A 25,852-nucleotide genomic window follows, 5' to 3' on the forward strand; every position below is an offset into this window, starting at 1 on the left:
GCAACTAGAGGCTGTTATCTTTGCAAAAGGAGGATGTACTAAATATTAATGTCACTTTTCTGTTGAGGTGCCCATACTTTTGCACCGGTCAAATTTTGGTTTAATGCATATTGCGCATTTTCTGTTAGTACAATAAACCTCATTTCAATCCTGAAATATTACTGTGTCCATCAGTTATTAGATATATCACACTGAAATGGCTGTTGCAAACACCAAAATATTTAGAACTAAAAATGATTAAGATTAATAGGGGTGCCCAAACTTTTTCATAGGACTGTATATATCCTATTAATATTATAAATGTGAAAGTTTGTGAGTTTGTGGGTTTGTGTGTTTGGATGTTTGCATGTTCGGATGTTTGTTCCTCAATCACGGAAAAACCGCTCCACCGATTTGGCTGAAATTTTCCACAAACATAGTTAATACACCCGATTAAACAATAGGCTACTTTTCGTCACAATAGCGCACATATGTTTGTGCCAGGACCCCCACAAAACCCAAACTCACACCACCATCTCTGCAATCTCACACACTTTGGACCATAGCAAGCCCCAAAATTCATATTGCCCTCTACAGCCTCGCCCCTAACCCCACACAATCACATATACAGTACTTTACCACTTTGCCCCTCACCTTACCGATACTCCAGGAGGCTCTCTTTAACGCTCCGCAGCAGCCATGTTTGCCGACCCCCACCACTCTGACAATCCGCGACACCGCCCACCCATGTCAATACCCCTAGGCGGTCTAATAAATGCAAAAAAAAAAATTAAAGAAAAAGTAAAAAAAAAAAAAAAAAAAAAAAAAAAAAAAAAAGGATTCAAAATTCAAATCACCCCCCTTTCCCTAGAACACATATAAAAGTAGTTAAAAACTGTGAAACACATACATGTTAGGTATCCCCACGTCCTAAATCGCCCGCTCTACAAAGCTATACAAATATTTTTCCTGTTCGGTAAACGCCGTAGTGGGAAAATGGTCAAAAGTGCCAAACCGCCGTTTTGATTCTGATAAAAATTTGAATAAAAAGTGATCAAAGCAATAACATTTCCCGAAAATGGTAGAACTACAAAGTACATCCGGTCCCGCAAAAAAAGACGCCCTATACATCCCCGTACACGCACATATAAAAAAGTTACGGCTGTCGGAATATGGCGACTTTTCAAAAAATAATTTTTTAACAGTTTTGGATTTTTTTTAAGGGGTCAAAATGTAAATAAAACCATATAAATTTGGTATCCCCGGAATCGTAACGAAACACAGAATACAGGGAACATGTCATTTTGGTTGCACAGTGAATGCCGTAAAACCAAAGCCCGTAAGAAAGTCGCAGAAATGCATTTTTTCTTCAAATCCACCCCATTCTGAATTTTTTCCCTGCTTCCCAGTACATTATATAGAATAAATAATGGTGGCATCATGAAGAAAAATGTGTCCCAGGAAAAATTAAGACCTCATATGGCTCTGGGAGCGGAGAAATAAAAAAGTTATGGGGTTTAGGAGGAGGGGAGTCAAAAACCAAAAACCAAAAATGCCATCGGCGGCAAAGGGTTAACGTCAAATACTTCTGCCCCAAAGTCACTATGTAAAGTTTCTCACAACACTGTATATATAGCAGCTCAAACACACATTAACTTCAACACAAAAGTCTCACATATTCTCTGAATTAAAGCAAAAATGATACAAAGTTACATTTCATATCCCATACCTTATACACAGTACGAAGACCTTACCCACGCCTGTATATACCCACTTCTACAATCACCGCAGACGAAGTCGCGGGTACCAGCTAGTATATTATATATATATATATATATATATATATATATATATATATATATATATATATATATGAATGATAATGACATTTAGTGAATAACAATTTTTCCACATGAATTGCTAAGAATAATATAGATGCACCAAATGCTGCTTCCTATTAATATTATAAATGTGAAAGTTTGTGGGTTTGTGAGTTTGGATGTTCGGATGTTTGTTCCTCAATCACGCAAAACCCGCTCAACCGATTTGGCTGAAATTTTCCACAAACATAGTTAATACACCCGATTGCGCAATAGGCTACTTTTCGTCACAATAGCGCACATACGTTTGTGCCAGGACCCTCACAAAATCCGAACTCACACCACCATCTCTGCAATCTCACACACTTTGGACCATAGCAAGCCCCAAAATTCATATTACCCTCTACAGCCTCGCCCCTAATCACACACAATCACATATACATATACTTTACCACTTTGCCCCTCACCTTACCGATACTCCAGGAGGCTCTCTTTAACGCTCCGGAGCAGTCATGTTTGCCGACCCCCACCACTCTGACAATCCGCGACACCGCCCACCCATGTCAATACCCCTAGGAGGTCTAATAAATGCAAAAAAAAAGTTTAAAAAAAAGTTAAAAAAAAAATATATACAGTGGGGTAAAAAAGTATTTAGTCAGTCACCAATAGTGCAAGTTCCACCACTTAAAAAGATGAGAGGCGTCTGTAATTTACATCATAGGTAGACCTCAACTATGAGAGACAAAATGAGAAAACAAATCCAGAAAATCACATTGTCTGATTTTGTAAGAATTTATTTGCAAATTATGGTGGAAAATAAGTATTTGGTCAGTAACAAAATTTCATCTCAATACTTTGTTATATATCCTTTGTTGGCAATGACAGAGGTCAAACGTTTTCTGTAAGTCTTCACAAGGTTGGCACACACTGTTGTTGGTATGTTGGCCCATTCCTCCATGCAGATCTCCTCTAGAGCAGTGATGTTTTGGGGCTGTCGCTTGGCAACACGGACTTTCAACTCCCTCCAAAGGTTTTCTATAGGGTTGAGATCTGGAGACTGGCTAGGCCACTCCAGGACCTTGAAATGCTTCTTACAAAGCCACTCCTTCGTTGCCCTGGCGGTGTCCTTTGGATCATTGTCATGTTGAAAGACCCAGCCACGTTTCATCTCCAATGCCCTTGCTGATGGAAGGAGGTTTGCACTCAAAATCTCACAATACAGGGCCCCATTCATTCTTTCATGTACCTGGATCAGTCGTCCTGGCCCCTTTGCAGAGAAACAGCGCCACAGCATGATGTTTCCACCCCCATGCTTTACAGTAGGTATGGTGTTTGATGGATGCAACTCAGTATTCTTTTTCCTCCAAACACGAAAAGTTGTGTTTTTACCAAACAGTTCCAGTTTGGCTTCATCAGACCATAGGACATTCTCCCAATATTCTTCTGGATCATCCAAATGCTCTCTAGCAAACTTCAGACGGGCCCGGACATGTACTGGCTTAAGCAGTGGGACACGTCTGGCACTGCAGGATCTGAGTCCCTGGCGGCGTAGTGTGTTACTGATGGTAGGCTTTGTTACATTGGTCCCAGCTCTCTGCAGTTCATTTACTACGTCCCCCCGCGTTGTTCTGGGATTTTTGCTCACCGTTCTTGTGATCATTTTGACCCCATGGGGTGAGATTTTGCGTGGAGCCCCAGATCGAGGGAGATTATCAGTGGTCTTGTATGTCTTCCATTTTCTAATTATTGCTCCCACAGTTGATTTCTTCAATCCAAGCTGGTTGCCTATTGCAGATTCAGTCTTCCCAGCCTGGTGCAGGGCTACAATTTTGTTTCTGGTGTCCTTTGACAGCTCTTTGGTCTTCACCATAGTGGAGTTTGGAGTCTGACTGTTTGAGGGTGTGCACAGGTGTCTTTTTATACTGATAACAAGTTTAAACAGGTGCCATTACTACAGGAAAGAGGAGACTCTTAAAGAAGACGTTACAGGTCTGTGAGAGCCAGAAATCTTGATTGCTTGTAGGTGACCAAATACTTATTTTCCACCATAATTTGCAAAAAAATTCTTACAAAATCAGACAATGTGATTTTCTGGATTTGTTTTCTCATTTTGTCTCTCATAGTTGAGGTCTACCTATGATGTAAATTACAGACGCCTCTCATCTTTTTAAGTGGTGGAACTTGCACTATTGGTGACTGACTAAATACTTTTTTGCCCCACTGTATATATAAAAAAAAAGGATTAATAATTCAAATCACCCCCCTTTCCCTAGAACACATATAAAAGTAGTTACAAACTGTGAAACACATACATGTTAGGTATCCCCGCGTCCAAAATCGCCCGCTCTACAAAGCAATGCAAATACTTTTCCTGTTCGGTAAACGCCGTAGCGGGAAAAATGGTCAAAAGTGCCAAACCGCCGTTTTGATTCTGATAAAAATTTGAATAAAAAGTGATCAAAGCAATAAAATTTCCTTAAAATGGTAGAACTAAAAAGTACACCCGGTCCCACAAAAAAAGATGCCCTCTACATCCCCGTACACGCACGTATAAAAAAGTTACGGCTGTCGGAATATGGCGACTTTTCAAAAAAAAAAAAAAAATTTAACACAGTTTTGGATTTTTTTACGGGGTCAAAATGTAAATAAAACCATAGAAATTTGGTCTCCCCAGAATCATAATGAAACACAGAATACAGGGGACATGTCATTTTGGTTGCACAGTGAACGCCATAAAACCAAAGCCCGGAAGAAAGTCGCAGAAATGCATTTTTTCTTCAAATCCACCCCATTCGGAATTTTTTCCCTGCTTCCCAGTACATTATATAGAATAAATAATGGTGGCATCATGAAGAAAAATTTGTCCCGGAAAAATTAAGACCTCATATGGCTCTGGGAGCGGAGAAATAAAAAAGTTATGGGGTTTAGAGTGAGGGGAGTCAAAAATGAAAATCAAAACATGCCATCGGCGGGAAAAGGTTAACTTCAAATCCCTCTGTCCCAAAGACACTATGTAAAGTTTATACCAACACCGTATAGCAGCTCAAATACAAATTAACTTCAACACAAAAGTCTCACGTATTCTCAGAATTAAAGCAAAAACAAGATACAAAGTTCCATTTCATATCCCATCCCTTATACACACTACGAAAACCTTACCCACGCCTGTATATACCCACTTCTACAATCACCGCAGACGAAGTCGCGGGTACCAGCTATACTCAATATAACCTGGAGAATTTGCTATCCACTCCACTTTTTCAAGTACGCAAACATTTAACAAATCTGTATCCACCCAATTCTCGAATCACCGCTGACGAAGTCGCGGGTAACAGCTAGTGTTATATAAATGATAAAAAAAATCTTTTTGCTTTTAGTCTGATAAAGGAAAATATGTTTAATGCATTTTTGGTTTATTTTGCTACAATGGCTGGCAAGATTAAATAATAAGTTAAAAGATGGAGTTAAAAAAAAATGTTATTGTGAATAAATAACAAATTCTATAAAAACTATTTAACCCTCTTTGATTTTTGCCTGTTGTAAAACACAGAGCAGCAAGGAAAACAAATGGCCCAGCAAGAACTGCATTCACGACAATTACATGACGTCAAATAATTGAATTCATGACTATATTTTATTTTATTTTTCAGAACATATTAAGCATGTGTAAATGGGTTATCTAACTTATTAAAATTGATGGCCTACAGTTAACACTATGTTCATACCTGTGTCTGGGTTTCCGTCCTTTGGGTCTGTTTGGGGACCTCAAAAAATGGGGAAACCTATTCCACTTAAAAAGCGGCTATCCGTGGACCCCATAGATTATATTGGGATCCACAGGGCTACCACCAGGTTTCCACCAGAAAAATGCAGGGAAAAGTCCTGTTTACAGACGCAGGTGTGAATCTAACCTTACATAGGTTATAAATGTTAAATTTGTGGAGTCCGACTCTTGGCATCCTATTGATCTGCTGTTAGAAGGGACCACTGGCACTCATAGTGCTGCTGCTTCTTTCATGGTTATGTTGGGTATAGGTGCACTCAATAGTTGGAACCCCATCGTTTTCATAACAGTGGTTCTGGATATTGCACCATTAGCTATTCAAGGTAATGTAATTCCTATATGTAAAACATCTGAAGAAGAGACCATCATTTTTTTAAAAATTGGATGACTATTTTAATTCATGCTGAAGAGGCCTCACAAATTGTCCTTGCTAGCCATTGATCCTGCAGCAGAGGTCACACAGATGTTTGCAGTAAATGAGAAGAACCATTACAACAACAGCAAGTAGTACTGTACTAGGTCATCACAACCTAGAAAAGTGAGTACGGTTGAAAAGTAGCGTCTGTCTCAGCTTAGTAGACAATAATCTGCATAGCAAAGATGAAATACAAAGCAAGTGAATCTTTTGATTTTACCAGTATAGCTACATATATTACAAATAAAATGAAGTTTGATAGCTATCCAAGTCACAAACAGCAAACAAATGTAATAATAATAATAATAATAATACACCATTCTGTCCTTTTATTGAACACATTAAAACCTACATCCAATAATCCAGAGAGACGTTAAAACCGTCCAATTTAACTGAACCGTCAAAATATAGGTCATGTTCAATTTTTGTCTATTTTCATGGACCTCTCCATGCATTCAAATGTATCTTTTAAAGGTACTAGCCTGAATGAGCCCATAGATGTAACCAATCCAAAACTAAAATGATTCAGTGTGCACCTAAAACTTTTTTGAACTGTCTTCTTCGTCACAATGTCCCCTAATAGATTAGCACATGAATACACCTCTAGATTCTCAACCTATCTTCTCATTTTGTCAGCTTGGAAAGAACAATAGATAACCCTAGATAATCTGTGAGGTGCCTATAAAAGACTGATTGAAGTGGTAGATAAATGAAATGTTTTCATGTTTTCAAAAACATGTACTGTGCAAAAAACTTTTAGCATGTTATAGAAGCTAAAAGTTTAAATGAATAGTAAAAATATATCTTACAAAGTAATGCATGTGTCAATGTTTTGAACTTTCAGCGGTTGTAAAGCTGTTCTTACATATGTTAGTATTTTAGACTACCAGATTTTGTAGTTCCAGCTTTTGAAAACGGAAATTATTTTAAATTCCTTGGTAATACTTGATTCTACTTTGTCAGCTCCTTCTTCCACATAGTTGATCCCTTCCACGTTCATGTCACTTGCACCTTAAAAACGCTTCTAGAATTGCCCCTTTTCTCACTGTGATAACGTCAAAAACCCTCATTATTGCTCTGATTAATTTTTAGCTTGACTACTGCAATTGGTCTTCCACTTACTAAATTCCCCCTCTACAATATAACCTGAATGCAGCAGCCAGGCTCATCATTGTCAAAACTGCTACACAGATGGATCTGCCATGTGCCAGTCAAAGCACTGGTTGCCCACCTACCATAAAATTCACTTTATACTCATATATTCATTTTTTGACTGTACTTGAACCCTTCAAATTGTACAGTGCCGCGGAATATGTTGGCACTATAAAGTAAAATTTATTATTATTATTATTATTATTACACTCACCCACAAATCCTGCCACAGTGATGCTCCTCCCAACATCTCCTTCTTTGTCTCTGTTTACCATCATACCCATAATCGTCATTCTTCCAATGACCTTAGACTAGTATCCTCTGTTACCTGAACATCCAACTCCCATCTCAAAGATTTTTCTGGAGTTGCATCAATACTCTTGAATGCTCTATCCTGGACAGTCAAATACTCAACTTCAGAAGCTTCAAACATGCCGTGTTTATCACACTACCTGATCACATACTTGTATACCACATAGTGGCTGGTAACATGCTCATACAGCTTCATTAACCCTTTTTAATAGAAAAGGCAGTATATTGCAGATTAGCTTGGAGATTCCCTATTTTACTGCTTAAATCTTGTTAACTGAACCGCATATCATAACTAGGGTTGAGCGATCGGGATCGGAAAAGAATGGATTTCGATCGGCGATCAAGTAAATTTCACGATCGCGATCGGAATTCCGACCCGATCTTTTCCAGCGGGATCAAGATCGGAGGTTATCTCAAGATCGGCTCAACCCTAAAAGTGACTTTTCCCATAGAGAAGTATTGACTAGGGTTGAGGATTGGGTTCAGAAAGGATCAGATTCCGATCGGCGATCGAGCAAATTTCACGATCGCGATCAGGATCGAGATCGGCTGGAAAATGATCGGAAATCGGATTTTAAAATCGATCTTGAAATCTCAAGATCGGCTCAACCCCAATCATAACTATCTGTTTAATTTATCACAATGGTACACAGAGAAAATCAGTTCCCTTTTTGAGACATCCACTGTCTAAACCCATAAGAATTCCATCTACAATCAGCTAACAGTGATTGCTAACGTAAAGGAATTTGCCATTTTGATTACTTAACAATAGACATTATTTATCATACTGTTATATCATTTCATGTATCATTGATAAGCAGATGATTATACTTAATTCAGATTCAGTCTAACATCAATGAGTATGATATAGGATTTGCCCATTTAGCTATTTACTTATATGCACGCTTGTGCTTAATAAAAAGATAACTATTGTTTTTGTCCCCCATGTTGCAAAGGGTCTGATAATTCTAAATATGTGACATGTAGAGGCCTTGTCTTCACAAAAGCATTGATTCATATCACTAGGAAATGCAATTAATGTCCATTCAGTGAAGGTCCTGCCGCTGTGATCCCTGAACAGAAGAGAACTAGAAGTGGCTATGAAAATCCCATTTGTCACAGCTCCATTTTTCTTCGTTTTAGTAGGCAACTAAGTTCACTAAAATAGGCTGGTCATGCAGCGTCTAAACATGCTGACGTCCACATAAACTTTTTCTAGCTTTGCAGTCACTGTCTTGTGTTACAATGTTGTATATCCGCCAATTATTCACACTTAATACAGTAGGTGTACTAAAAGTTTTTAATTGTATGCGATACTGCAATTTGATCTGAAAAAGCTTCTAAAGAAAAAGATGCTACATAATATATCTTACAGCACATGGATAAACAATAAGCCGGATCTGTAAAGTTCTTGCTGTCCTCAATAATCTCAAATACTTTGCTGTTAGATGTTCAGAAGAAGTGATTGGCATACATGAAGAACATAGTCTAAAAGCAAAGTCCTATATTTGGCACAGGAAATGGACAGTAAGAAATTTGTGCCCATAGAACAGACTGGTACCATTAGGTATAAGCACTCACGTAACAGAAGGGCCTGAAATGGATTCTGTCTCTCCAGAAAAGTTTCTATTGAACTATAGACAGGTGGGGTTCACATGGATAAAATGTTCTTTTCTACTTGCTGATTGATACTTTTTTCATGCTAATAGAAATAAGAGCATCACCATTGTTCACTGCAATAAAGAGCTACCTCTCTGATAGGGCCAGGTAGTGTACATACCAATCATTGCAGAGGAGAAGGGAGGGGTGGAGGGATCTGGCATAGCTCCTAGGTGCAAGGAGAGCAATGGTGTCATCCTTTTTCAGGTTCCCAAGTGATTTCTCTCAACAACAGAGAAAATCACTTGGAACCTGAAAAAGGTACTTTATTCATATAATCCATTGCTATCTGACTGTGCTTATCTTTCAATAGGGACTATTCTAGTGGCACCATCATTGCATCTAATACTTGCTGCTCACTGTTCCCAAGCAATCAACACTATTAGCTTGATATGCTATTTAGGCTCTGTACTGTCAGGTGGCAGTGTCAGGCAGGAGTAGACAAGGGGTGTGATTCTGAGCTCTGACATTGAATGCCTCTGATTGGAGCTCTGAATCCCACCCCCTGCCTGACACTGCCACACTGACATTACAGAGCTTAAATAGCACATCAGGCAACTAAACTAACTGCATTGGGAACAATGGAGGCTAGAGAGAAAATTCCAACTGTGCAGGAATCAGTGAAGGGGCACCTATAAGCAGGTGTTAAGAATTGGAGTTAGTGGAGGTGGTGAATGGTTCTCTTTAAGTGAGACAATGTGTGTTTGAGGAATTTATGTTGCTGTTCTACAGATGATATTGCAGATGATTGAATAGCTGTGGACTATACATGGTGGTGGGGGTACTTTTAATGCTTGAGACAATTTCATATAACATTGTACAGATGTAACCATCTTCGACTTCTTATAACTTGCTGCACCATCCTCGCTCTCAACAAACTAAGTGAAAAGCAATAAGAAAGGCTCAAGCTAAGGTTATCAGCAATGTATAAAGTGATGGCTACATCTGTATATACAGTATGAGACTACAAAAAACAGTGATCCCGATAATTGTCTTCACATCTTTTGAACATATTTTTATTCTTGTTGCCAGATTACCTTTTTATATGCAATCCAATCAAAAACTCGATCAATATCAGTAGCCTTAAGAACTTCTTGTGAAACTGGGTGTGAAGTGGCCAATCCATCGAGCAGCATCACTTCATGTAACACATCCGTCAAAAACCTTTGCTTTTCCTAAAAAAATAAATTTGATTAGTTAATATTAGAATTTTATTAACGTTCTTCTTGATGTATCTTGTCTTTCACATGGAACATAAAAGTGAACAATACAATTTTTGTCATGGAATATACAGTAGTTAGTATAATGTATATACAATAGAAGGATGTTTTTAACAAGAATTACTGTGCATCTATCAAAACATGATAGAATAGCTGCAGATTTAGTGGTAAACAGAGGATTCATGACCTTACATCCACAGAACAGAACCATTACTTGTCTAGCTAAATAATCAACCTCCTCCTTGTTTATTTCATGTTCATCGGAGGTGTCTGATTCTAAAATGACTGATTAGAGTTAAAGGCTCCTTCTATTGAGGTTCTATCAAGAAACGACAAAGATAAAGCAGAGCTACTTAGAAGGAATAGACTACATTAAATTATAGGAACCACATGAATTAATAACATTTCATAATCGCTCTGTAAATGTTATCGAAAACTAGGCAACTTTAATCTTGTTTAACTGCTTGTAAGCCGCTGACCAGCATCTCTGACACTTACTTTACACTTGAGCCCTCTACGTGTGGTGCACATGTACCGACTGTCATAACTGGGCAGACATATATATATATATATATATATATATATATATATATATATATATATATATATATATATATATATATATATTTTATGTAGATTGTGAACCCCATATAGGGATCACAATGTACATTTTTTTTCCTATCAGTACGTTTTTGTAGAATGGGAGGAAATTCACACAAGCACGGGGAGAACATACAAACTCCTTGCAGATGTGGGCAGCCATATTATTGTCATTAATCAGTTGTGATGTAAAATACTAGGTTGCTTCTTAATATGACATATGTGTTAACGAAAGTTTCCCTATATATATTTTAAGAGACACTTAAAAGTTATCTGTCTGTACTCCATGAACTGTTTTATAGGTGGATAGGTGGGATTTCCTGGTGTTTTGTTATCTGTTCAGATTGTAGGACATGTCCCAACATGGGCTTTGCACAAGGAATAAGTTGGAGTATGTATATATCGGCTGATGACAGCTGTTGTAGAGGGCCTTGAGAATTGGTTTTGGCCAGGATCCAACTTTAGGGTCCATTCACAAAAAAGCCTCCCATAGACTTCAATGAGTTCCTTTTTCTGCTAGCAGAAAACGGAACCCATTGAAGTCAATGGGACCTTTTTTTTTCAAAGCTGAAATTCCACACCAAACTCATTGCCATTTTCCTCCATGTGAATGGACATTTAGTGATTGGCCTCTTCTAGGCCTTGATGACCAAACCATTTTTTGCGCTGTCGCATACCATACTTTATAGCATTTTTTTTTTTGGCAATGGCAATGTATGAGGGCATTTTTTTCTTTGCTGAGCAAAAGCTTGTGTTTAATGGAACTATTTTTGAGTAGATATATCTCAATAATGTTATTAACTTTTTCTTGGAAGCAGTAGAAAAATAAAAACAAATTTCGACTTTGCCTTTTTGTATGCTATAAATTTTTGACTATTCACCATATGACTTAAAAAACCCAATAATTGTATTCACTGAATCTATGGAATTAATTTAATACCATTAAATTAAATGTTTACAACTTTTGCAAAAAAAAAAAAATCTTTAGCAATAATATTTTTCTTTCCATCGCCACTTTCCAAGACCAATAACTTTTTTGCTTTTAATATTTTGTTAATAGAATGAGTTTTTTTTGGTAGAAGGCCTTACATTTTTAATTAGTCATTTTGAAGAACATGATGCTTTTTCAGTGACTAACAAAAAAACTTAAAATTTTTTTACATTCTTTTGTACATGATTTAGCAAAATACAATAACATTATATTTGTATTGATTGTATCCTAAGTGTTTTATTTTTATTTTTTATGTTTTATCATATTCATTGTGGGATGGATTAATGTGTTAATATTATTTTACTGTGTTTTTTTTTTTTTTAACTTTATATCATTTCCCCCCCCCCCCCACTGTTTAAAAACCATTACGAAGCTGTACATTATTTTTGCAAATTCAGTCTGTACAAACCTAAACAAATCGTCAAAGGTTTGCTGGTCTCAAATCACCACTAAGATGGTAAGAGACAATATTATAAACTCTGCAAAACTTTTAATAATTTATATTTGCAAAAATATTTATCTTTCAATTATCTACAAATTTAATTATGATTATGTTAGTGGAAATACCCCTTTACGAAAGCTGCTGTGGTCTATTTATAATGTTGAATGTAAAGTTATACTTTTCTACATCTCTAACTTAACACACTGGGCTAAGCTAACTATCTGTGCTAGCTACTGTATACTATTTGAGTGTGAGTGATCAGTCTGTGGGGATGAGGGAGGTCTGAATTAGAGTCTTTTAATGAATTTTTTAGAATATTGAGATATTATGTTGCATTGTTTATCTGTATTAATTAATTAAGGGCGGGTTCACACCTGCGCCCGGTCTCCGCTTTGCAGGTTTCCGTCTTCTTCCTGAGAAACTAGACAGGAGACAGAAATCGGCAGTCAGTTTTCAAACCCATTCACTTGAATGGGTTTGAAAAGTATCCGTCCGTGGGTGCCCGTGAGTGTCTTCTGCCACTCCGCAGTGAAACAGTTTTTTTTTTTTTTTAACTGGACACAAAGTCGGACATGCAGAACTTAGTTCCGGTTAAAAAAATAAACAGTTTTGCCGCGGAGACCAGAAGATGCTCATGGGCGGACACTGACTGCCGGGTTTCTGTGTCCTGTCCAGTTTCTCGGGCGCCAATGTGAACTTGCCCTAAATAGAGAAGATCAGTCCGGTCGCATCTATAAAAGCTGTGTTGTTCATGATAATGCTACTAAGTAATACAAAATTTGAGTTTCTAAATTATACAATACATTGAAAAATATGCTTAAGCTCAGATAAGGGAAGGATACCCCCATTTATGATTCATAATATTCAATGTCAGTGGATTTCCTTTGAACTGTTTTGTGTGTTACTTTATAGAAGCTCAGCTTTTTATCAGTGTTTAAGCTAAAATCATGTTGGTATTTCTATGTTGTTCATCTTTAAAAGCACTCAGATATTCAACTTTACAGAAACTATTTCTTTATCATAAGCAGTAGGGAGACGGGATCAGCAAACACTGCTGAATTAATAGGTGCATAAAATATCCTTCGGAGTAACATCCTCATTAGACAGAAGCCATAGTATTCAGTGTGACAATATTTTTATACCATTCACTTTATAGATCTTTTTGTACCAGACATGAAAGATGAATCTAGCATTCTTTTCTTTCTGTGCTGAAATGATACCTACAGTATAGCTTTCTTTTCTTGTATATGGAAATTTGAATGCTCAGTATATCTTTAATGGATAGTTAAGCATGCAATAGATGGAGCTGCGAAGCAAATGGTAACATTATTTTATACATTTTGCAATATATACTGGAGAATATAACTGATTCCACTGATTAAAGAATACTGTATGTTTTATATGACCAAAGATTTTAACTAAAATTAGATCACTCCGATCAGAAAATTGTTGTTTTCGCCATTGTGTGTGCAGAGGTTAAAGGTAAAACCACACAAATCTAGCAAAGAACACAAACAGGGAAATTCATATTCTTCATTGTAAGGGAATAAATATCCAATACCTGTATATAGGTTACATGTCAGGATATCATTTAAAAAAGCATCTGGACTTGAAAGGTCTGAAAATTAGGTAAAAACTAGGGATAATTTAACCGTCTCATAGCAAACCAGGTCCAAAGTTTACAAAAATTTTGGATTCAACTGAACCTACAATTTTTGGAGTTAACTACCTACAAATTGTTATTATACTTTCTTCAGATGCCAGCGGAGGTGCAGAAAAATAATGAACTGCTCATACTTATGTTTTCTCACTTCTCCAGGACTATTCTGCAGCATTTATTCTTCTATTCTTGCATCCTGAAGCCTCCTGGATGTTGTCTGTAATTGGGCTTTAGTGATCACATAGGATGCATTAACATCATGAAGCTTGCTGGTTTTCAGCATTCAGGCATGTGTTAATACGATGCAAAGCAAGAAAGAAATCAGCAACGATCTTCCTATCAATCTGGAAGGGTCACAAGCCTATTTCCAAACAATTTGAAGCCAATCTTTCTACAGTGAGAAAAATTACTCACAATTTGAAAACACTCAAGTCAATTTACAATCTCCTCAGGAGTAGACATCTTGTTGCTGTTATACTCAGCAGTCTGGTGCTGATACAGGGGAACAATGCACAATATGGTGCTCACCTTACTACGGCTGACACTGTGGTTTTCATTGGCTGATATTTAAAATCTCTGATCGATGCTTATACAGCATCCGCACAGCTGAACTAGCCCTTGCAGGTTACCTACAGGAGCATCGCACCAATGAAACACAGAACACACACACAGTAAGGATGTTGCTGTGGGGTTCATTACTAAGTTGAGGTATTCACAACAACAGACATGATGATTCAAGCAGCTATACAGTAGAATGTTGTACAAATAAAGAGTAGGCAATTCTCTGGACCCTGGTGACAGGCATCTTGCTTCTGATGGCACAGTGGCATACACCACTTGTCTCTCACAAACCCATGTCACTGCTGATCAAGATACTGGTGATTCCCCAGTTCTAAGAACCAGTTGATGCCTCCTCCTCAAGCTATCCAAGGCTTAGCTCACCTCAAGGGCCTCAATCTCTGCTGCTACAAGGCTCAACTCACCTCAAGGGCCTCAATCTCTGCTGCTACAAGGCTCAACTCACCTCAAAGGACTAAAACTCTGCTGCTACAAGGCTCAACTCACCTCAAGGGCCTAAAGCTCTGCTGCTACAAGGCTCAACTCACCTCAAAGGACTAAAACTCTGCTGCTACAAGGCTCAACTCACCTCAAGGGCCTAAAGCTCTGCTGCTACAAGGCTCAACTCACCCCAAGGGCTTGAAGCTAGGTTTGGGAGGGCTTACCCCAAGGGCCTGAAAAGTAATTTTTGTATGGCTCACCTCAAGGGCCACAAAATTAATTTTTGGAGGTCTCACCACATCATACACACACAATGACAGTTAAGGGTGAGTACTGTTTGCTTTCCCCCTTGGCTACGCCATCTGTGGTTGTCATGGGCAACATGATTTAAAGGGGTGCATGCTAATGTTTCTTTAGCTTAAAATTTGTCTTTCTGTACATATGTAGAATAAAGAAGGTTTCCAAGTATTTTTTCACTTTCCATAGAGGTTATATTGAGTTTGGAGTGTCTAGTTGATAGGCTGTGATAGTGGCATAATACTGGGACTTGGGCTTGTTTGATGCCCCCAGGCATGCTTTCCCTGCTCTCCAAGTTGCATTCCAGAGGTGTTGGCATCATTTTCTCAGGTGCCATTGTGGACTTGAAGACTCCAAATGGTCAAATATTGATTTCCCTGAAACGAGCATTTTTTTCCGATACACTATAATGGGATTTGGTATTCGATCGAATAGTCAAATATTGAGGGTCTATTCGAATTGAATTTTGAATTTTCAAATATTCCACTACTCGCTCATCTCTATTGCACAGAAAACACTGTAAAGACAAAGTACGAAAAAAGTCACACAAATGTGCAGTTTTTCTCCAATTGCCCCATTTTGAAATTTTCCAACTTTGCAGTATGTTGTACAGAGTATTAAATGGTACCATTACAAAGTACAATTGTCCTGCAAATACTAAACCCTCATATGGCTCCATGAACGAAAAAGTAAAGTTATGGGGTTTGGAAGGTGCAAAGTCAAATGTAAAAATCGAAAATAGAAAAATGGAAGGGGTTAAAATAAATCACAGAGTACCAGAAATTGTTTAATGGCTACATTGATATACATTATTTTACCATATTATGATTAAAAACTATTTTCATCATTACTAAATCGACATTTCAATTAAAGCCCATTTTATTGTTGCGTAACATTGTCATTAATATAACAGGTGTTGGTAATGTAAATGAGATTTTCCAGCATCTGTTTATTGGATCTGATATGATGATATGCTTATCTGCAGAATGTAAAATCAATTCAATAAGAAAGTTATATCTTAAAGTTAAAGAAAATGAAATGCATAGTCTTTTCTAGGTGACATTCTAGAGACCGTCAAGAGTTATCCATTTAGATCTCATTTATAAGAGGAACAATTACATTATAATTCAAGATTTGTTCTCTTGAAAGATGAGCAAGAGTAATATTTAAACTTCAGTAAATGAAGCAGGTTAATCCGAAATATGCGCAGATGAAGTGTCAGCTAATAATGAATTGTTATGTTTTTTTTACTAAAATCCTATTATAAATCATTAATATATTTAAAAAGGAGAAAGTCATAGAAAATGTCACAAATTAAATCTCCCGAAAACCAAGTGCTATGACATAAGTTCAGATGTTCATTTACTCAAGGTTGTTCAGTATAATTTATACTCAGACTTTTAAACTGGGATTATTCTTTGCATAATTTTTGTGCAAAATACTCATAGTGTAGTCTATCATATAGTGAAATTTAAATCTATTTTAGCACACTAAATTCTTTTTTATTTCTTTTTAATAGAGTCACATAAAGCATAGCACACATTGAATATGGGTTAATAAAATTCACTAACCTACAGGAGCATATATTCTATTCTAAACCCAAAGAATCAAAACCAATGTCACCCGATCACTTTGTAGAAACCTCCTCCACCGTTTGGAACCCCAGGAGTAGTCCAGCCCTTAACCCCTCTTCCTGTTAGCTTTTCCCAGTGTATAGGGGGTTTCCTACTTATCAGACACCTCTCCCCCATCTTTCCTTGTGCTGGTATGAGCCCCCCAGCTCCACCAAGTGTGAGGGGATGTTCATATAGCTTCACATGTTTCTGCCATTTTGGTGCCTTTCCTATGATATGTATTAACCTAGGCTTTTGCATGTCAGTATTTGTTAGGGGCGTTCAGACTACCACCACTGTCTGCCCAGGGGTTTCCATACTAATCCCCGGAGAAAGTGGATAGGGGACGATTTGCTGGCGGTCAGTTTTAAAACCCATTTATTTGAATGGGTTTTTTAAAGCAAACCTCTGTGTCCATACGCAGCCTGTCCATGGTCAAACCAGGTTTTTTTTTTGTTGTTGCATGGACAGAAAGTCAAACACGCAGGACTTTGTGTCTGTCCAAAAAAGAAAAATGGTTTTCAGGTAGAGAGGCTGTATATGTACACTAGTGGTTTTGAATGGGTTTTAAAATTGACTGCTAGCAAACCATCCCCTATCCAGTTTCTCCAGGGATAAGGAAGGAAACACAGTAGATGGACGGGGGCACAAATGTGAACGCCCCCTAACAAACACTGACATACAAAAACCAAGGGTAATACATATTTTTTATTTTGCTTTTTGTGTTGTTAAGAATCATCCCAAAGGTAAGTTTTTTAATACATGAAAACCAATAATATAAATCCTACTAATATTATAAATGTGAAAGTTTGTGTGTTTGGATGTTTGTGTGTTTGTTACTTAATCACACAAAAATGGCTGAATGTATTTGGATGCAATTTGGCACATAGTTTGTAACCTCGATTAAAGCAAAGGCTACTTTTTATCCAGGTAAACGACATGGCTTCACAACTGTTATGAATTTATGTTCACATACTATATTACACTGCTCTTGCAGCAGCTTATCCCTAGGTTCTGATAAAGTCAGGTCTGTTATCTCTCTATGTAAACTCACAGATAACAACAGAAGACTCTGCATAAGTAAGTCTTCTGCGTCCAGTTGAGCCAGAGGGAGGAGGGAAGACACAAATACAGAAAGTCAGAAGGAGACTCTGGAGGCAGCACGTTCAGATACTGACTTGAGAAAACACCTTTAATACAAATTGGCAGTTTTCCCATTTTAAATATGCCGAGGAAACAAAAATCAAATTTGTCACAAATGTAAAAAAAAACTACAGCTATGAAGGTAGCCAGAAGTCAACAGACTTCTGCTCAAGCGGAGTTGAGGAGGATTCAGCAAGCTAAGCATCAAGTGGCTCTTAGAGCAGCTGAAACACTGAAGCAGGTGGATCTTTGATGCCAGCAACACACTTGTTATATGGTGGCCCAACGAGCTGCTGTGATGCCGCAATAATCACAGGCATAGTGCAAAGAACAAGTTCAGTGGCAGGCCAGCTTGAGAGCTGCCAAAATGCCGGAGTAGGTGGATCATCGACGCCAGCAACACACTCATTACATGATGTCCCAGTGAGCTGCTGAGATGCCACAACAATCACAGGCACGGCGCGAGTAGGCAGATCATCAACGGCAGCAATTTGCTGATTATAGGCGGATCATCGATGCCAACAACACGCAGACGAAGTCGCGGGCAAAGGCTAGTAATAAAATAAATGGCAAAAATGGCCCTATACACCCTGTACACAAAAGCAAAATGAATTTGAAATGACAGTTACCAGATACCAAGGACATCAATTTCTCATTAAACCAATTCTATGCAATATTATAACATGCTAATAAAAGTCGTCAGGCTGCTTCACGCACCCCCTCCTCCCAAATCTCACATGGAAAAATATAGACCAGTTAGTTAGTTTATCACTCAGTAATGACTTATCATGAAAACATCTCACTTTTAGAAAAGCCACTCAACTTATAAAACATATTTCAAGACATGTCCAGCCAAGAGAACAGGTAAGGTAGGTGGTGCTTTCTTTTGTACACAAACACTAAATATGCTGCTACTTTCTAGTATAGTATAATATACAGCTTTCTTCAAAGATCTGTATATTTAGAAAAGAAACTCTATGACAAACCAGACACAAAGGTTAATTTAGAGGATATAAGGTTACAAACAATATACAGTGTTTGAGTGAAACATAAGATAGAAATACTGCTGTAACCTGCACGACCAGCAATCTACATGTGGGTAAGTAATAAAATCATATTGCTCAATAAGCTCCATAATAGGAGAAGTTAAGGACACTTTGTCTGTGAGTATTATGGCAATGTTAACTTTGATCAAAATAAATGTGTATTATCTCTTCCAGATTATGTTATTCATGATGTTTCCTCTAGAGAGGAAGAGAAACGTGCAAACAGCTGGTGTTTGTCATTTTAGACTAATGATGCTGAAGACCTGGAAACGTTCTTGTGCCATTAAGGCAAAGAGATCTCCCGTACAAAACTCATCTTGTTTTAATTTTCTCCTGTCAGTATTGGGGTCTTTGCCAGCAATGGCTGACATTTCTCAAACAGGTAAACCAATTCATTTTTTAATGAACATGAAAAAGGAACATTTGGCTTTTTGATGTGTGTTGATGCAGTATATAATGAAGCACTTCACTTTTTAAGTGAACAGTTCAACAACGCATAAAAGTAGAATTATTTGTTGCATTAGAAAGACATAGAGACAGATAAAGAGATATAAAAAATATACAACATGCATCATAACATATAATGTTGTATTTAGGAAAGGCAGTGCACCAATAACGTGTTGTTATGTTTTTTCCTATCGTTAAGTATTATTTGCAGTTTGTACAACCAAGGCATTAGCCATAGGCTCATAGGCACTGTTGCAAGAGTTCAGCTTGATCTTCCTCAGGAAGAAAATTGATGACAAATCAGAGATGGCTAAGATGAATGGTAACAAAAGAGTCCAGAAAAAACTTCTAAAGAGATTAAAGGTGAACTTCAAGCTCAAGGAACATCAGTGTCAGATCGCATTATCCATCATTGTTTGAGCCAAAGTGGACTTGAAAACAAATCATAAAAAAGCCAGACTGCAATTTGCCTAACTACTTCAGGGAGAATGTCCTATGGACATATGAGACAAAAATCAAACTTTTGGCAAGGCACATCAGCTTGATGTTCACAGATGGAAAAATGAAGCATATCTTGAAAAGAACAGTGTCCCTAATGTGAAACATGGAGGAGGCTCTGTTATGTTCTAGGGCTGCTTTGCTGTATCTGGCACAGGGTGTCTTTAATCTGTGAAGGGTACAATGAAATCTCAAGATTATCAAGGGATTCTAGAGAGAAATGTGCTGCCCAGTGTCAGAAAGCTTGGCCTCAGCCACAGGTCATGGTTCTTGCAACAGGACCCAAAACACACAGCTAAAAACACCCAAGAATGGATAAAGAGGAAAACATTGAACTATTTTGAAGTGGCCTTCTATGAGCCCTGACCTAAATCCTATTGAGCATCTTTGGAAGGAGCTGAAACATGCTTTCTGGAAATGGCACCCTTCAAACCCGAGACAACTGGAACAGTTTGCTTGTCAGGATCCAGGTGTATTGCTTTGCCCATTTTGTTTTTATCTGCCCTGTTCCAAGATGGAGAAGACAGCTTCTTTTGGCACACCCAGTTCCTGCTTGGACTTTGCTTAAAAAGCCTCACCTGCTGCTGCTTAGTGCCTCAGTATCAGCACTGGTTTCTGGACTTTGGCTGCTGAATCTACCTCTTCTGGCTTTGGGACCTTGACTGCGGAACCCCTCTCCCTCCTGGCTCCTGGACTCTGGCAGTGGAACTCTCTCTCCTGGCTTTTGGACTCTGGCAGTTGAATTCTCCCTCTCTTGGCCCCTGGAATCCATGACATCGCTACAACACCTGCATGGACTTGGATAAGTTGTCTGCACTCTGTTCCTATGTACCATTTGAGCATTGTCTGAACTCTGTTCTTGCATATCGTGTGAGCCTGTGTCTAAACTCTGTACCTGCACAAGATAAAGAGCATTATTGACTGTATATTGTTGTGCTAGTCTGCTTGCGGGCCGGTGGCTCAAGGTATCCCTAGATTAAGGAGTATCATTACAAGATACTGAGGCCATTATGGATACCGCTGCCGTGCAGGCGTTTGACATCTGCATTAAAAAGCTCAATGGACAGGTGCAGACAACAGGCGATAGTGTGCACGCACTGGGATTAAAGATTGAATCTGTGGATAATCGGTCCACTAATGATCTGCAAGCAGTCAGTCAGATGCTGCAGGAGGTGAGCACATCCCAGCAAGGACTACAAGCAGCTCTGCAAATCTCCCAGCAGGAATTGCACACCTTTCGGCTTGAGATAAATGAGGCTGTGCTTGCTTTGGCAGAACGCTGCACCCAACTCGAGACTGCAGGATCGACTCCGCTCTCCCAGAGTACACCAAGGCTGCCGCCTTTTCGTTTTGGAGGTGAACGGGATAAGTTCCGGGGATTCGTCAATCAGTGTCGTCTGTTTTTTCGGGCCCACGCCGCCCATTACTGCACAGATACAACGAAAATAAATTGTGTGCTTATGCTCCTTACCCATAAGGCACTGGCCTGGGCAAATTCTTTAATAGAGACTGATGATCCCTGCTTACATAACTTTGACAGTTTCATCGCAGCTATGGCCCAACTGTTCGATGACCCAAACCGGTCCTTTACCGCAGAAAACGCCCTGTTGGCACTAAGACAGGGTAAACGCTCAGTCGCAGAGTATGTTACGGAGTTCCGGCGATGGGCGGTTGATACTGCCTGGTCTGAAGAGGGTCTGCTCCCCTTGTTTCGCCGAGGTTTGTCCAGCCCTATTAAAGATGAACTGGCCCGAATTGAACCTCCTACGGATCTCTCCGCTTTCATTAACCTCTGCATTCGTATGGATGTCCGTCTCTCGGAACGCAAGCTAGAGAGATGGACTTCATTAAACTGAGGTAATAACCCCTTACCTTTTTCTTCCAGCCGGGGGTCCCAAAATCAGGCGATGCAGGAACCGATAGCAGAACCCATGCAAGTGGATTCGCTCCGCAAGAGAGAAAATGCAGAACGACGCGAGCAGAGACTTCGGGAAGGAACTTGCCTGTATTGCGGAGCTAAAAACCATTTTTTGATGAATTGCCCCAGGAGACCCCCCAGGACTATCGCAGCATTAGCTGAGAATGAGGATGAGGAGCCCAATTCAGACATGGAGTCTTATACATCAGAACTTGCTCCTTCGCTAAATATGGTTGTCCAATCCCTAACATCAGTCGCTCCACACATAGAACTCAAGGATAAGAATTCACACTTCTTCCTGCCCATTAAGATCTGGAAGGGGACTCAGTGGCTCCAGTGTCTGGCCATGGTGGATTCGGGAGCGGGGGGTAACTTCATGGACGGTGCGTTTGCAGAGCGTCACGACATCACTGTCAGGAAGAAAGATTCCCCCATAATTATGGAAACCATTGATGGATCTCCGTTGACATCGGGTCCCGTGGATCACGAAACTGAGACCCTGAAGATCCGCATCGAGCCTCAGCATGAAGAAGTCATCACATTCATGATCATTTCATCCCCGCACTTCCCACTCATCCTTGGCCTACCTTGGCTTCAAGCACAGAACCCAACCATCAATTGGGAGACTAAAGACGTTGTTTTCCCAAAAAGGGCCGCTGCTTCTTGTCATTCCCTGAAAGATTTCCCTCCTGCACATAAGCAGGAGCCTGGACCCTCCTCTGCTTCGGGTGTCGGGTTGTCGGAAACTGGGCTTCCTGTGGTATATAAAGAATTTGCAGATGTGTGCGACAAGAAGAATGCGGATGTACTTCCCCCTCATCGTCCATATGATTGTCCGATAGAATTATTATCTGGGGCCCCGATACCATTTGGACATATTTACCCCCTGGCCGGTCCGGAACTCAAAGCACTAAAAGAATACATAGACGAAAACCGAGCCAAAGGATTCATTCGTCCCTCTTCCTCCCCAGCCGGAGCCCCGATATTTTTTGTAAAGAAGAAGGACGGTTCTCGGAGGCCCTGCATTGACTATCGAGAGCTCAACAAAGTGACGGTGAGAAATCGTTACCCATTACCGTTGATCCCCGAGCTATTGGAAAGAGTTCGACAGGCGTTCATTTTTACTAAGCTGGATCTACGAGGGGCTTACAACCTGGTTCGGATACGGCGAAGGGATGAGTGGAAGACGGCTTTTCGCTCCAGGTATGGTCATTTTGAATACCTTGTCATGCCTTTCGGACTCACCAATGCCCCTGCCACTTTCCAGCATCTAATCAATGACATATTTTGAGACTACCTGGACAGGTTTGTGGTAATCTACTTGGACAACATCCTGATCTACTCGAACAATATGCAAGAACACCAGGATCAGGTGAAAGCAGTATTACAGCGTCTAAGAGAAAATCACCTATACATCAAACTGGAGAAGTGTGAGTTCCATAAATCCAAAATACAATTCTTGGGATATGTCATTTCTCCCCAGGGACTGAGCATGGACACCAGCAAAGTGAAAGCTGTTCAGGAATGGCCGACCCCAAAAAACAGCAAGGAGGTACAACGATTCATAGGTTTTGCAAACTTCTACCGGCGCTTCATAAAGAATTTTTCTGCAATTGTGTTGCCTATTACCTCACTGACAAAAAAGACTGCAGTTTTTCACTGGTCCCCACAAGCCCAGAGCGCATTCGATCAACTGAAGCAGGAATTTACTACCGCTCCACTCCTGGTACACTCTGACCCCGAATCTGCTTTTATTGTGGAAGCAGATGCCTCAGACTGTGCTACAGGGGCTGTTCTTTCGCAGTGAAGCGGGATAAGGGGGTTGCTCCACCCCTGTGCCTTCTTCTCCCGAAAGATGTCTACCACAGAGAGGAACTATGATATAGGCAATAAGGAGTTATTAGCTATTGTTTCTGCTTTTAAGGAATGGAGACATCATCTTCAGGGGGCAGTGCAGCAAATTGTTGTTCTTACAGATCATCGGAACCTGGAATTCTTCCGGTCCGCGAAAAATATGACTACCCGACAAGCCCGATGGACTTTATTTCTCAATCAATTCAATTTCATCATTTCTTACCGACCAGGTTCCCGCAATGGCAAGGCAGACGCTCTTTCCCGAATGTATTCCTCCAAACCAAGTTCTGCCCCTTCGCCAGAGCCTATTCTTCCTAATTCTTGTTTTTTAGGTGTCATACACAACAAGGACCTGATTGCCGATATTAAGGATGCGTATGAATCAGATGCTTTTCTGTCTTCACCCCCGGAGGACGTCTCCTTGACTTTCCATGGTGTGTGGGTTCGCGACGGTCGCCTCTACGTCCCGGAAGCTGCAAGGCTTAAGGTACTCAAGCTAATCCATGATTCTAAACTCGCAGGTCACAGGGGGATCCAGAAGTCTCAAGAGTTCCTGTCTCGTTTCTACTGGTGGCCCGGTTTTCAAAAGGACATCAAGAACTATGTTCGCTCCTGTGAAGTCTGTGCCAGGTGTAAGGTACCTAGGGCCTTGCCCACCGGTCTCCTGCAGCCCCTGCCTGTTCCATCTCGGCCTTGGAGCTCAATCTCCATGGACTTTATTGTAGACTTGCCGCCCTCCCAGGGGCAAAACACAGTTCTGGTTGTGGTAGACCGTTTAACTAAAGCAACCCATTTCATCCCGTGCGCAGGTCTCCCATCGGCTACCACCACCGCCACTTTGATCATACGGGAAGTCTTCCGGCTACACGGTGTTCCTGACGAGATCATCTCAGATCGGGGGGTGCAGTTTACCTCCCGATTCTGGAGAGCATTCTGTGCTGCAGTAGGCATCTCAGTTCGGTTGTCCTCCGCTTATCATCCCCAGACAAATGGCCAGACGGAACGGACAAATCAGACCTTGGAACAATATTTACGGTGCTACATCAGTCATCAGCAGGACGATTGGGTTGAGCTGCTTCCCCTGGCTGAGTTCTGCTTTAACAACTCTCAGAGCGCGACCACTAAACTTTCTCCATTTTATGCCAACCTAGGCTACCATCCGCAGATCCAACCACAGCTCCCTGTGGACACTTCGGTTCCTGCCGTTGCGGAGAGAATAATAGCCTTGCAAGGTATCCTGGTAACTTTAAAGGAGACCCTGGCCACGGCCCAGACCCGCTATAAGAAGGCGGCTGATCGGTTCCAGAAGCCGGCTCCCATTTACAAGCTCAGAGATTCGGTATGGCTCTCTACTAAGAACTTAAGATTGAAGCTGCCTTCGCCCAAGTTGGGCCAGAAATACATCGGTCCTTTCAAGGTTTGCGGTATTGTAAGCTCCGTGGCCTGCAAACTTCAACTTCCCAAGACCCTTAGGATACACCCGGTATTCCATGTCTCTTTGCTGAAACCCACTGTTCCTAATTCCTTTTTAGGTCGGTCTTCCCCACCCCCCCGATTCCATCATGGTTGATGGACAGGAACATTATGAGGTGGAGGACATCTTGGATTCCCGATTCTATCGAAAGCACCTACAGTACCTGGTCAAGTGGAAGGGGTACCCTGCTGAAGACAACTCTTGGGAGCCGGTGAGTAACCTTTGCGCTCCACAGCTGGTCCAACGTTTCCACCTAAAGCACCCCAGCAAACCGGCTCCAGGGATCGTCCAGAGGCCACTCCTAGGGAGGGAGTAGTGTCAGGATCCAGGTGTATTGCTTTGCCCATTTTGTTTTTATCTGCCCTGTTCCAAGATGGAGAAGACAGCTTCTTTCGGCACACCCAGTTCCTGCTTGGACTTTGCTTAAAAAGCCTCACCTGCTGCTGCTTAGTGCCTCAGTATCAGCACTGGTTTCTGGACTTTGGCTGCTGAATCTACCTCTTCTGGCTTTGGGACCTTGACTGCGGAA

The 25,852-nt window shown here is 40.1% G+C and overlaps 1 protein-coding gene across 1 annotated transcript in view; it reads right to left on the minus strand.

Annotated features, from left to right (window-relative positions):
* The window catches only part of TRHDE (thyrotropin releasing hormone degrading enzyme), a 498,184-nt gene that overhangs the window by 247,297 nt on the left and 225,035 nt on the right, over positions 1-25,852 (minus strand). Inside the window, exon 6 of the mRNA XM_075274325.1 lies at positions 10,159-10,296. Within this exon, the coding sequence (XP_075130426.1) occupies positions 10,159-10,296 (138 nt within the window). The remainder of the gene's footprint in view (positions 1-10,158; positions 10,297-25,852) is intronic.

Source organism: Leptodactylus fuscus, chromosome 5 (assembly GCF_031893055.1).
Source record: "Leptodactylus fuscus isolate aLepFus1 chromosome 5, aLepFus1.hap2, whole genome shotgun sequence".
Taxonomy (NCBI): domain Eukaryota; kingdom Metazoa; phylum Chordata; class Amphibia; order Anura; family Leptodactylidae; genus Leptodactylus; species Leptodactylus fuscus.